Raw genomic sequence first — 15105 nt, 5'->3', positions numbered from 1 at the left:
TTAACCCTCACGTGTGGCATTTAGAAACTGTTTGCTCTAGAAGCCCAATAAATATTTGTGGATTTGATGCAATTCAAATGCAATGCAAATGACTTATGCATCCATGTCAGGAGTTCTTACTTCTCCTTCAGGTCCTAGTCACAAAGTATTGAGATGGAGTTTGCCCCATTTAAAAAAACCTGTCAGTAAAAGAATTTAGACTGCAAACAAAAATTGCAGAGCTAGTTGAATGAAAATCAATTCAAGGCTAATTTAAGAAGCTTCTAAGAAAAATGCTGAGTTTACAAACCAAAATAGAAAATGACCACTGTCACATTTCAGCTTAAAAAAATGATTGATTCTTTTCTCTCCATCATTTCCGTGGTTGGGGAATGTTTGCGGGTGAATGATAACAGCAATGACTCTCGACATTGAGACTTCACTGTAACAAGGTCAAGGACATATGTTTAATATACCAATTAACATCATGCCACTAAACTTATTTTTTAAGGTAATAAATAGAATGTCTGAGTAGGACTTTTTAACTCAGACACATCATAAATCACATACACACACAAAGGACAAAGTGAAAGAATGTGAAAAGGTCAGTAGAGACTCAGTGCCATAAATAAGAACAAGAATGGAGAAAGAACTAGAAGGCTCGAACTAAAGGGTGAATTGCCATTTTTATTATGAGAAGCCATCTGACAGTTGGGATATTTGGGGAAGGAGCGGAGACTGTCACTGCATTGGTGTTCACTGTTTCTAATCACATTACATTCACGTTAAATGTTTCCACTGCCTCATACAAGGCTTTGTGTTCATTATTTCATTACTCCTTCACTTTGCACGGAATCCTATAGTTTGGTTTAGATGAAGATACTTGTTCTAACGTTTGGAACTGCAGGTATTGTTAAAAACCTTCCGTTCTATCATTCTTTGGTGTAGACTAACAGTAGTTCCATCTCTGAAACGACCATTTCCTTTATTTCCATTTCAATGTCCTAGATCATTGTTGCCCAGCTGAATCACGTTTTTATCTTGCTTTCTACTTATTTTCACTGATTTTGTTCAGAAGGTGAAGCATTAGTCTGGCCTCAGAGTTACACTCTGAGATGTGGACACACTTCATGATTGGTCTTTAGAGGAGAGAGTGAAGCCAGCAATGGAGAAAGTGTCGAATCCTACCCACTAGACCATCAGGGAGGTTTGAAGCCAGTAATGGAGAAAACACCTTAGATGTTTTCCATGACATCCCATCCTACTAGTCACTTCTGAGACACCACCCAAAAAAGAAAAAAAAGTAATGTCCACATTGTGGACATATCAACATTGACCAGGCTGTGGTAGCACAGTGAGATGAAGAATATAACTGGAATCAAAATTAACACATATCCAGATATCCACATTTTACTTGTAGGTAAAAGTGTTAAAGATATATCTCAAACAAATATATTTCTACATTATCAAATTTTCTAATGTTTCGTATTTGTCGTATTATAAAATGGCTTTATTTGGTATTTGAAATATTCCACAATAGTGTTAATGTTTTCTGCCAAATTTGTTTACAAGCAAGAAGGTACATTTCTGGCAAAAGCGACTAAATGCTGGGATACTAACATAATCTATCTTCGAGTGACTAACATTAGCTTAGTCTTACAGTTGAGGAGGGCTCAGTCGGCTGAGCGTCTGACTTTGGCTCAGGTCATGGTCTTGCCGTCCATGAGTTCAACCCCACATGAGGCTCACTGATGTCAGTGCAGAGCCTGGTTTGGATCCTCTGTCTCCCTCTCTCTCTGTCCCTCCCCCACTTGCACTCTCTCAAAAATAAATAAAACATTAAAAAAAGTTTTTTAAAAAGACGTGTTTCTATGTAACTGAAATCACCATCATCATCATCATCATCATCATCATCATCATCACTGTCTGGATTTAAACATTTTTTTAGGAGAAAAAAGTTTTACTGAACTATAGACTTACTTTTTATAGTTACATTTATCTCATTAATATATACTGATACCCCAAAACAAATGATAGTCATTATGCACACTTAAGAATACTGATTAGCCATAATTAATTTTAAGAATGATGGGTGAACTACAAATTAAACTCTTGAACTTGTAAGTAAGGGGAATGAAATTACCTTTTAAACTGTGAACCAGAAGATCAATTCTGTTGCATTAGAAGAGAGACTCCTACTCACCCACAGAGTCATGACTCTGGAAACACACTTAGCTCTAGAATATTGGAAGGTATTCATATGTGGGGAAACAGTGTCCAAGAGAAGGTGCCTTCTGCATCTGACATGTACTGTCACAGAACATATGAACAAAGAAGCCCGATTTCCTGGGAGAGTGTGATTATGGGGCGGGTGGGATCTCACTGAAGAAAAGGAAAGAGGGGAGATATTTTCTCCAGGGTGTGAAGAAGGACCACCAGTCTTTTGCTGCCTTGAAAGAGTATGGTTTATAGAGTTTGTAGTATATAATCTAGACTGAAGGGTCAGGGAACGGCTTGAATCATCCTCCAGGTTAGGATAAAGGAAGAAAACAAGAAAAGCTAACTTCCGTTGAAATTGAAAAGTGCGAAATGATGTGAGAATCCCAGAGACCTAAGAGAAGTGTCTTGTCCCCAAGAAGATTAGCAGGAGTAAGTAGTCACACACTAACAGCAACAACAAATCCACCACAAGTTGTGTGTATATACACTTAAAGTATGGCCCAACTCTGCTTTTCACCGTGTCTGCTTCAGCCCACACCAACGTCATCTCTCACAGGGACCACTGCCCTAGCCTGCTTCTACCCTGTTCCCTCCATCCACATTCTTCACAGTGGTCAGGAAGACGTGGAAAGGTACATTAGATCATGCGCTCCTCTGAGCCTCAGAATAAGACCCAAATTCCTCACCACAGTCTCAAGACCCAGTCAAGTTGACCATGATTTGCAGCAGGCTTTCCCTCAGACCAACTCTACCGTTCTGCTGCCATGGCTTCCTCCTTGCTCCCTGACTCCTTCACTTCGCTTTGAGCCATGGTTCTTCTGCTGGGAATTCTCTCCCTCCAGACGTTCACGTTCCCTCTTCTGCTTCCTCTGGCCTCTGTTCAAATGTAAGGTCCTCAGAGAGCACTCTCCTGACCACCCTGCTGAAAGTAGAAGCCCCTTAACCCAATTTATTGCTTGACTTTTTATAGTGTTGATCATTATCTGAAATTGTGTCTGTATATACATATATACACACACACAGATATATGTGTGCATACATGCATGTGTGTATAATATATGTGTATTAACAACGTATGTTATAAATAATAACTATATTATCTTACTATTTACTCTTTTATTGGCTGCCTCTTGTCTCTTCCACTGAAATATACTATAAGGAATGCAGAGAGCTACTTTTTTGGTCTCAGTAAATGCTACACTAAGTTAGCTCTAATTTTTATTGATTTTTTGCTAGTTTTCCACCCACTTTGCACGAATTCATTGTAACTTTAAAAAATTTTTTTAACATTTATTTATTTTTGAGAGACAGAGAGAGACCGAGCACAAGCAGGGGAGGGGCAGAGAGACAGGGAGACACAGAATCCAAAGCAGGCTCCAGGCTCTGAGCTGTCGGCACAGAGCCTGATGCGGGGCTCGAACCAGTGAACCATGAGACCATGACCTGATCTGAAGTCAGACGCTCAACCGACTGAGCCATCAGGCACCCCACATTGTAACTTTTTAAATTATGATTTAACTCCCATTGAAGTATGTTAATCCAGAAATTTAAAAAATATCTTGATGTGTTTATTAGTAGTATTATAAATTGATGTTAATATTCCGTCTTGTAAGTGTCATTTTTTAATGACTAGGTTGGGGCCTGTTCCTAAGAGCGTGGTCTACTCATGTGGTAGAAATAGAGATAAAAGAAAACCCTGATGTGCTCTTTGACAGCCAGTGACCTGCCTCTCCCTAAGCCTTTTTTAAAACATGGGTCCTTAAATGCTCCCCAATCAAGAGACACAGGGCATCAGAACGGATAAAAAACCAAGACCCATAAATATGCTGGTTGAAAGAGACCCATTTTAGACCCAAAGACACCTCCAGTTTTAAAGTGAGGAGGTGGAGAACCATTTGTCATGCTAAGGGACATCAAAAGTAAGCTGGCATAGCCATACTGGGGCCAAAATCAGACAAACTAGACTTTTAACCAAAGACTGTAAAAAGAGATGAAGAAGGGCACTATCGCCTAATAAAATAAAGAGGTCTATCCAACAAGGTCTAACAATAGTAACTATTTTTGCATTCAACTTGGGAGAAGCCAAATATCTAAATCAATAAACAACACACTTACTGAAATTCATTGGTAACAATACTGTAATAGTAGAAGACTTCAACAGTCTCCTTACAGCAACGGACAGATAATCTAAAGCACACAATCAACTGGGAAACAATGGCTTTGAATGACACACCGGACCAGATGGACTTAACAGATATATTCAGAGGATTTCATCCCAGAGCAGCAGAAGACACATTTAGAATGCACGTGGAACATTTTCCAGAAGAGATCACATACTGGGTCACAAATCAGGCTTCAACCAGTACAAAAAGACTGAGATCATTCTTTGCATATTTTCAGACCACACTGAAACTTGAAGTCAACCACAAGAAAAAATCTGGAAAGACTACAAATATATGGAGGATAAAGAACATCCTGTTAATGAATGAATGGGTTAACCAGGAAATTAGAGAAGAAATTGAAAAAATACATGGAAGCAAATGAAAATGAAAACACAATAGTCCAAAACCTTTGGGATACAGGAAAGGTGGTCTTACGAGGGAAGTACATAGTGAGAAGTCGGGAAGAAGAGGGAAGTAGATAGCTTCCTCAATCAGGAAGCAAGAAAAGTCTCAAATATACAAACTAACCTTACACCTAAAGGAGCTGGAAAAAGAACAGCAAATAAAACCCAAAGCCAGCAGAAGAAGAGAAATAATAAAGATTACACCAGAAATAAAGGATATACAAATTAAAAAAAAAAAAAAACAATAAAACTCCGAGATGGTTCTTTGAAAGAATTAACAAAATTGATAAACCCCCTAGTCAGACTTATCAAAAAGAAAAGAGAAAGGACCCAATAAATAAAATCATGAATGAAAGAGGAGAGATCACAACCAACACCACAGAAATACAATTATAAGAGAATATCATGAGCAATTATATGCCAACAAACTGGGCAATCTGGAAGAAATGGATAAATTCCTAGAAACCTATAAACTACCAAATCTGAAACAGGAAGAAATAGAAAATTTGAACAGGCTCATAACCAGCAAATAAATAGGATCAGTAATCAAAAATCTTCCAACTCTCAAAGGTCCAGGGCCAGATGGCTTCCCAGAGGAATTCTAGCAAACATTTAAAAAGAGTTAAAACCTATTCTTCTGAACTGTTCCAAAAAGAGAAATGGAAGGAAAACTTCCAAACTCATTCTATGAGGTCAGCATTGCCTTGATTCCAAAACCAGACAAAGATCCCACTAAAAAGGAGAACTACAAACCAACATCCCTGATGAACATGGATGCAAAAATTCTCAACAAGATACTAGCAAATCGAATCCGACAGTACATTAAGAGAATTATTCACCACATTCAAGTGGGAGTCATTCTTGGCCTGCAGGAGTGCTTCCATATTCAAATCAATCAATGTGATACACCACATTAATAAAAGAACAGAAAAGAACCATATGATCTTTTCAATAGATGCAGAAAAGGCATTTGACAAAATACAGCATCCTTTCTTGATAAAAACCCTCAATGAAGTAGGGACAGAAGGAAATCTCAACATCATAAAGGCCATATACGAAAGACCCACAGCTAATATCATACTTAATCGGGAAAAACTGAGAGCATTTCCCCTAAAGTCAGGAATACAACACGGATGTCCACTCTCACCACTTTTATTCCACATAGCGCTGGAATTCCTAGCCTCAGCAATCAGACAACAAAAAGAAATAAAAGGCATCCAAATTGGTAAGGATAAAGTCAAACTTTCACTCTTCACAGATTTCACTCTACATGGAAAACCTGAAAGACTCCACCAAAAAACTGCTGGAGCTGACACACGAATTCAGCAAAGTTGCAGGGTATGAAATCAATGTATAGAAATTGGTTGCATTTTGATACACCAACAGTGAAGCGGCAGAAAGAGAAATCAAGGAATCTATCCCATTTACAATTGCACCAAAAACCATAAGATACCTGTGGATAAACCCAACCAAACAGGCAAAAGATTTGTGCTCTGAAAACCAAAGAACATTTATGAAAAAACTGAAGAAGAAACAAAGAAATGGAAAAACATTCCATGCCTTTGATTCGAAGAGTAGATATTGTTAAAATGTCTACACCACACAAAGCAATCTACACATTCAATGCAATCCCTATCAAAATAACACCAGCATTTTTCACAGACCTAGAACAAATATCCTAAAATTTGTATTTGAACCATAAAAGACCCCAAATAGCCAAAGTAATGTTCAAAAAGAAAAGCAAAGTAGGAGGTATCACAATGCCAGACTTCCAGCTGTATTACAAAGCTGTGATCATCAAAACAGTAAAGTACTGGCAAAAAAGAGACACATAGATCAATGGAACAGAATGGAGAACCCAGAATTGGACCCATAACTTTATGCTCAACTAATCTTTGACAAAGCAGGAAAGTATATCCGATGGAAAAAAAGACAACTGCTTCAACAAACGGTGTTGGGAAAATGGATGGCAGCATACATAAGAATGAACCTGGACCGCTTTCTTACACCATACACAAAAACAAATTCAAAATGGATGAAAGACCTACATGTAAGATAGGAAACCATCAAAATCCTGGAGGAGAACACAGGCAGTAACCTCTTTGACTCTGGCTGGAGCAACTGCTTACTAGACACATCTCCAGAGGCAAAGGAAACAAAATAAACTACCGGGACCTCATCAAGATAAAAAACTTCTGCACAGTGAAGAAAACAATCAACAAAACTAAAATACAACCTAGGCAATGGGAGAAGGTATTTGCAAATGACATAATGGGTAAATGGCTAGTATCCAAAATCTATAAAGAACTTATGAAACTCAACACCCAAAAAATAAATAATCCAGTGGAATAATGGGAAGGAGGTATGAACAGACATTTCTCCAAAGAAGACATCCAGATGGCTAATAGACACATGAAAAAATGCTCAATATCACTCATCATTGGGGAAATACAATCAAAACCACAATGAGATATTACCTCACACCTGTCAGAATGGCTAAAATGAACAACTCAGGAAACAACTGATGTTGATGAGGACGTGGAAAAAGGGAAATCCTCTTACGCTATTGGTGGGACTGGTGTAGCCACTCCGGAAAACAGTGTGGTTTCTCAAAAAGTTGAAAATAGAACTACCCTCAGACCCAGCATTGCACTACTAGGTATTTTACCCAAAGGATACAAAAATACCAATTCAAAGGGGCACACGCACCCCAACTTTCACAGCAGCACTATCAGCAATAGCCAAATTATGGGAAGAGCCCAAATGTCTATTGACTGGTGAAAGGATAAATAAGATGTGGTGTGTATATATATATATATATATATATATATACACAATGGAATAATACTCAGCCACCAAAAAGAATGAAATCTTGCCATTTGCAAAAACGTGGATGGAGCTAAAGTGTATTATGCTAAGCGAAGTAAGTCAGGCAGAGAAAAGACAAATACCGTATGATTTCACTCATATGTGGAATTAAGAAACAAAACAAATGAACATAGGGGAAGGGAAGAAAAAATAAGACCAAACAGTGAGGGAGTTAAGAGACTTAACTATAGAGAGCAAACTGAGGGCTGATGGAAGGAAGTGGGTGGGAGATGGGCTATATGGGTGATGGGCATTAAAAAGGGCACTTGTAACTGCCCGGCTAGCTCAGTCGGTAGAGCATGAGACTCTTAAAAAGGGCACTTGTTGTGTTGAACACTGGGTGTTGTATGTAAGTGATGGATGACTGAATTCTACTCCTGAAACCAATATTACACTATATGTTAACAGTTAACATGAATTTAAGTACAATCTTGGAAGAAAGTAAAATAAAATAAAATAAAATAAAATAAAATAAAATAAAATAAAATAAAGTAAAATAAAACGAGTTCTTCTTTCAATATCATCACATTAACCATGTCAATTTTCTCAGTTACCTGTGAGTAAAAAGAATGGAACTGTATAAACAGATTTTTATTAAGAGTAGATACATTTTTCAGAGATCTTTCTGCCTTTTTAATTTTCTATGACTTGACTTAAACACAGCGAGGATTTTAGTTTATAAAACTTTCACACAGGGCAGCCTTTGGATTTGAACACATATGGGGATGTCAAAAGCCTAACCAATTGCCTCCATAAAGATGAAATCTCTTAGGTATATTTATTAAAATTATAACACATGATTGATGGCAGAAGACTCAAGTCTGTTCCAACACAGTCTTCTGATATAATAATAGTGCTTCCAGCCACTACAGCTACCTGAAATCAAATTAAGGCCCGGATTCCTATCAGACACAATACATAGTGACTTCATTTCTATGAAGTTAAAATTCGCACAAAGGATAAAAGGTCACGTTCAGGCGAACTGCAGCAGACCTCACTGTAAAATTCGAGGACTGTTTCAGCCTTCTCAATTTCCAAGAATAGTAAGGCTATTTCCAAGATACTGACAGATTTTAAATTGCCATACCTTTGGTTGCAGCGATCTCTCAGGTTTTGTAATTCAGGAAATATCTGTGTCAATTTCCTGAGTTTCTAGCATGTTACTAAAAGTTAGGTCTTTCAAGTATTCCTCATTATTTCCATACCCTTAAATCAGTCGAGTGGCCATAAGATCATGATTAGATTGTCTATTACAGTGCCCTATTCATAGAATCTGCTCATTAAATATTTATTGAGTGAAAGAATAAATGATAGAAGTAAGGAGTATATAAATTCATTAGAAATCCCAAATATGTCTTAATCAAGTAAGCCACAAATAGGCTTATCTTTTGCAGTGAGAGTAATAAACAAGATTATTAAGCAATGAACGATGTAATAGGTATGTTGAATTTTATTCTAAAACACAACTGTTAAAAATGCTTGAAAAAAAGTTTCTCATCATGTATAACCTATCTTGCTTTTATAGCATTGCCCTGCCCCTTTTTGCATTAAAATATCTGAAAAGTGATCAAGTAAGAAATAATTCCTTGCACTCATGGCCGATGAGTTCTGTAAAGTAATTAGCAAGATTAAAAATAAACACTTCCAGAAGGATTCCACCATCAAGTGTATAGATACCAAGTGAATGTATTTAGGCAATAAAGGAACATTTGGATATAAGTATGAGGTAGGTAATCAGAAGGCATCCAAAAATAGGCAAAATGAGAGACACCAGCAGAACTGATGGTTTATACACTTTGTTACTGCTTTTCCTTTTTTCTTCTACTGGCCTGTTTTTTGACGAGGGTCCCTGGTTGGCATCAGCTGGAATTACAGGGAGAGTTCCTTAAATCCTCTGGGAAGAGAGATAAACACCTCCAACATAACACTAAAAGCACTAATGTAAAAACAAACAAACAAAGCAAACAGATTACATAATCTGTAATAGTAAGAATCCAGATTTAGGCATTAATCAAATACAAATTTAAATCTCACTTACTAGGTAGATTCCTGAAGGCAAGGCATTTAGATCCCTGGTAGCTCAGTCACCTCATCTGTAAAATGGGGTTAACTCATTTCACAGGTTTGGGTACCAGGAAGGCATAAAACACCTGGCACAGCCTGGAACGTAGGTTCTCAGTAAACAGTGGTTTGTTGTGGCTGTTACCACTATTTTTATAGTTGGTATTATTTCATTTTGGCCCACGACTGCGCTGACATCATAGAGTTAAATGACGACAGAACTTACCCACGAAGAGTTGACTGTTGAGCTGTAAAAGGACATGGCCGTCAGTGGGAGCAGGCTGCGTCTTCGGTAAGAGCTGATCCACTTGGATAGTTGCCTCTTTCATGTTCCTTTCAACTTTGACGTGGTGCCACTGGTTGTCATTGAAATGAGTGGGTGACTGCACTGAGATTTCAAAAGGTCCATTCCCCACATCAAATGAAAAGGTCACTACTGCCGGTGCTGGAAATATGAGATACGAAGATTGTTCAAGTTAGTCCACACGGGGGAAAGCGGAGTCCTCTTTAGGAACAGCGCCATAGCATAGCAGTCAGGAAATATAAAGATAAGGGCTCAAATCTTATGGAAGGAACCGATGACGTCAGTAAAAGACAGAGGGGGAATAAGACAGTCAAACACATTTGGGAAAAAACTCCGATCTTAAAAAAATTCATCCTCAGAGTTAATTTCTCATATTGAGAAAAGAGTAAAGCTATTTGGCCAGAATAAGAAAACTAAATAGGCTCTGGCCTTTTATGTAAAAATAATTTTTACAATGATTCAAAGTTTCTATAATTTTAAAAGCATGTAATATACATTTGATATTAAGATACTAATGGTGGTCTAAGCGTATACCAAAATTATAAGGCTGGGGATCTAATTAACTTTGTAACTGACTGAGAATTTAGTTTTTAAAAAATTTTAATTATCTGAATTTAAAACCCTTCTTAAATTGGTTCTAGAGAATACCAATTATATTCCCAAATTATCGTGTTAAATATTAAATTATTTTCTTGCAAAAAGGCTAACAATATCAGATTTTTTTCAAAAGGACACAATGAAGAGATTCAGCTGATAAAGTAGAAACACAGTACTTTAACAATTAGTTAAAGGATTTACTACTAAATAGAATTCCACAGGCCTCTAAGGAAAAGGAGACTCACAGCGTAGCTCTATCCTTATAAAATCGGTAATCCCCAGGTTCTCTAAAAATACCCCAGATGAAGCTGTTGTCTTAAAAAAGAAAGACACATCTGCACTAAGTTCTCCATGGAAAGTAGGAAAATGAAGGTATGAAGCCTCAGTATTGAAGGAAGCTGAATTCCAAAATGATCCTGTTTGAAAAAAAAAAAAAAGGAAAAAATCAAAAAGAAAAATTCATGAAATGAATGGCATAATTACATTTTCAATTTTTAGTATTTCTGCTACTAAAAATATTGCTAATTTATACAAACCCGCTTTTCTTTTTTCTATTAACTATATACTTAGTCTACAGGACATGGGCATAAGAATGGAGATTTTACAAGGATCGTGATCCTGGATTCCTTCCAACATAGGAGAGGAATGATCACTACAGAAATGGTCCGAATGTTACATTTTATGTAACAAAAATAGCCTCACCCCAAATACCACCCTCTGCCAAAGTGATGTGGTAAAAATCTCCCAAATATTCACTAATAGACTTAATTTTTTTATAACTTGAAAACTGAAACACCTACATTCCTTTGAATAACAAAACTCTAAAGAAGCTCAAAGCGTTTTTTGTTCTGACACTTCTAACACACACACTTCACAGAGTTACGCCTTCAACTAACTGTTTTCATTAATGGGCCTTGTGATTTTCTAAACTGAGACTGGCATTCAAAATATTCTCACCTAATTAAAGATCAAGACACTACTTACTTTCCTGATCTTCTCACAAAAATGCTCTTTCCATTCAAAATTATCTTTTACTTTGCTTGTAATAGTGAAGTGATCAACAGTAGGAAAGGGCTCTCGAAAAGTTTAAAAATGCTCAATATAAGGAGAAAATGTGCAAAAGGTTGGGGGTATAAATTAAGGGATTTGAAAACAATTATGTGGACTATTAATTGAATTATAATTTCTGACCACATGCCACTTCTCATCTTCACTTTCCCATTCTGTTTTTTTTGGGGGGGAGCAGTTATACCTACAACTTTCCTTTTGAGAAAATATTGTGGGACTTATACAGCAGACAGCATGGGAAATAAAGTATAAATGCAGTGACTGAAGCGGCAAGAGCGAAATCCAAGTGTCTCTGTGTGGCTGATGAGAAGCACCACCCGAGAAATGAACTATGTATTTGCTGCTGCCACCAGCAAGTTCTCGACACACGGAATATAAATATACACCTGCCTCCATACGCACTCACAACATTGGTTAAAATTCTATCTAAATTACCTTCCTGGAAGACGTATTGATCCACTGAAGTCAGAAAACAGTAATTTCAAAACAATGGTTCATTATGTTAGCAGGGAACAGATAGCTAGAGTTAAAAATCGCAGACTTGCCTCAGCTTCTCTCCGTTCCTTAGATTTTAATTTATTTTCTATAAATCCTGGACCAAACAAGCGGTGGCTGTATCCAGTTTACGTTTTCTGTTTTTCTTATGGACCTGATTCAAAAGTCAATTCTCAGCTCATCTGTGAACAATTTTAGAGCTGCATTTATTCCGCTGAGAATATACTTTGAGGGCTTTCTTTTTTCTACAGCCAAATGAAACTGTATATTATCTGAGTTGGCCAAGCCTAGTCTTATTTCCATTTTACAGCTATTTCTATGCTTAGACATTTTGATCTCTAGGAAAAACTGCAAGGAAATGCGAAACATCAAATCAGGGATAACAACACATTTGTGTTCTTAAAAGCTCTTACCTGACCTATTTTTAAAAGGAATTAAATGCCTTTCTGTTGAAATGTGATGTATATGAAAATCAAAGCTGTAACTTTAAGTTGTGGAACATTACCGAATCTTCTTCATTCGGTCAGATTAAAAAGAACACTCAGAATTCCTTAAAGGTCTACATGAGATAATATTACTATAAGACATAATATTTCAGTTGTTTCATTTCTATATCACACCTAACCCAATAAAGCATCCTGCAGAAGGTTTCAGGAACCTGGCTGAAACAAACAAACAAACAAAAACAATTTCTGAATTGCTGCTATCTTTACAATGAATGTTTTTACAGTAATGAAAACAATGTATTATTACCTTAGGTAGCTGAAACATTCTCACATACATCATCATGCCTATTTAGCCCAGTTAGCAAACCTTACTGTACAGATTCACAATAGGTTAAAAAAATAAAAAAGAAAAGAAAAAAAAGACACCATTTTATTGGATTAGGAAATTGCTGCTAATTCAAAACAATGGTAAAGAAAGCAAAGGCCAATATTTCCATGATCAAATGTTTATGGCGTATGATATCTCAGCTCTTTCCAGACTGTGCTAAGAAGCACCCAGGAGAACGTGGACTGCCTCCGAAAAAGGAGGGGAAAGAGCAGGAGGCCCAGCAAAGCAGAGCCCAGCAGGCGGGCGCCAGCAGGAAGCTGCAGGTCTTTTGAAGAGAGAGTTCCTGGCTAAGGTGGTTCAAAAATCCTTAAGCTGCATCCAGTGGCAGACTGGAATGCAATCACCTGCAATCGGGAGAATAGGACCACTTTTATCACCCCAACAAAAACAATTCATGACGTGTTATTCTATGTAATTAACTAGTAATTTAAAAAATTTCAGTAATTAATAATTCGTATCTTTTCAATTAACTTCAGTAGAGGGTACTCAAAACTTGGAAATATTCCTTCAGGAATTCCACCTTTTATTCTTCTCAAATTAAAAAAAAATGCAATGGATACTGGGATCCAGACAGTTATTTACATAGAAGAGGAAGATGTACTAAGGATTGAATTCCATACACAAAGTAAAAAAGAGCTCATTTAGGAAACTTAGCTTAGTAGAATGTTAAGATTACAAGTAATTTAAAGGGCGCCTGGGTGACTCAGTTGGTTAAGCATCCAACTTTTGGTTTCGGCTCAGGTCATAATCTCACAGTTTCGTGGGTTCGAGCCCTTGTCGGGCTCTCCACTGGCAGAGGGTAGCCTGTTTGGGATGCTGTCTCTCTCCCTCTCTGTGTGCCCCTCACCAACTCACGCTCTCTCTCTATCTCTCTCAAAATAAATAAACTTAAAAAAAGAATTTAAAAAATATTCTTTTTGATAAACTTTTATTTATATCATTAATAGATTATCCATTAAAAAGAACAGATTTAGGGGCGCCTGGGTGGCTCAGTGGGTTAAGCATCCAACTCTTGATTTCAGCTGAGATCATGATTTCACAGCTCGTGGGAATGAGCCCTGCATCACGCTGACAGCATGCAGCCTGCTTGGGATGCTCTCTCTCCCTTTCTCTGCTCCTCCTCTATTTATACTCTCTCTCTCAAAATAAATAAATAAACTTAAAAAAATAACAGATTTATAGAGACAGAAAATTAGATTAGTCGTTCTCTGGAACTGGGAAGAGGAGGCAATTAGAGAATAACAGGGGCTAAGGGGTGGGGAGTTGTTTCTGCATAATAAAAATGTTCTAAAATTGATTGCAGTAATGGTTACACAATGCTGTGACTATACTAAAAGTCACTGAATAGTTCACTTTATATGCATGAATTATACGGTATGTAAATTACACCTTAATAAAGCTGTTTTCAAAAAAGAACAACATTTGAAAAAGCCATTATTTTTTAAGGCACTGTTTTTACTTATAAAAGCAAAAGGCATATGACACACTAACCCTACCTTTCTTTCTTGCCCCACTTTATTGAGGTATAATTGTCATGTAAAGAGCTGTACGTATTTAATGTACACAACTCGATAAGTTTGGGAACACTACCTTTCTTAAAAGTAAATAAAATGAAGTGAAATACAGAAATGCCAAGGCAAGGGATAATTTACTAGTCAAATGGATCTTTCTGGAGGTAAGAGTCATTTCAAAAGCTGGAAGTATAATTTCTTGCATTTGAGTTTTAATTTGGAGATAATTGTAGCTTCTTGTGCGGTTGTAAGAGATAACACAGAAAGATTCTGTGCATCCATTAGCTAGATTTTCCCCAACGCTAACATCTTGCAAAACTGTAGTGTATCAAAACCGGGATATTCACAGATACCGGTCAAGATGCAGGACATCTGCATCACGGCAAGTAGCCTCCAATGCTTCTCTTTTATAGACACACTCATTTCCCTCCTGCCCTCACTCTTCTGTAGCCCTCTTACAACCCCTATTCTCTATTGTCATCCGAAGAATGTTCCATAAATGGAAGGTAGGTAGCCTTTGAGACTGACATATTTTTCACTCAGATTTCTCTCTGAAGATACACCAAGTTGGTGTGCGAATCAATGGTTCATTCCTTTTTGTT

The 15105-nt window shown here is 37.1% G+C and overlaps 1 protein-coding gene across 3 annotated transcripts in view; it reads right to left on the bottom strand.

The window, feature by feature from the left end:
* Window positions 1–15105, bottom strand: part of CNTNAP4 (contactin associated protein family member 4) — a 253150-nt gene that overhangs the window by 28407 nt on the left and 209638 nt on the right. For all 3 annotated transcript variants that reach the window (XM_042919722.1, XM_042919723.1, XM_042919724.1), the window contains exons 16-17: window positions 10841–11011; window positions 9921–10139 (exon numbers count right to left, since the gene is read on the bottom strand). In XM_042919722.1, coding sequence (XP_042775656.1) covers window positions 9921–10139; window positions 10841–11011 — 390 coding nt within the window. The remainder of the gene's footprint in view (window positions 1–9920; window positions 10140–10840; window positions 11012–15105) is intronic.

The sequence above is a fragment of the Panthera leo genome, chromosome E2 (assembly GCF_018350215.1).
Source record: "Panthera leo isolate Ple1 chromosome E2, P.leo_Ple1_pat1.1, whole genome shotgun sequence".
Taxonomy (NCBI): domain Eukaryota; kingdom Metazoa; phylum Chordata; class Mammalia; order Carnivora; family Felidae; genus Panthera; species Panthera leo.
The sequence above is the reverse complement of the archived record's forward strand: the minus strand, read 5'-3'. Positions and strand labels throughout refer to the sequence as shown.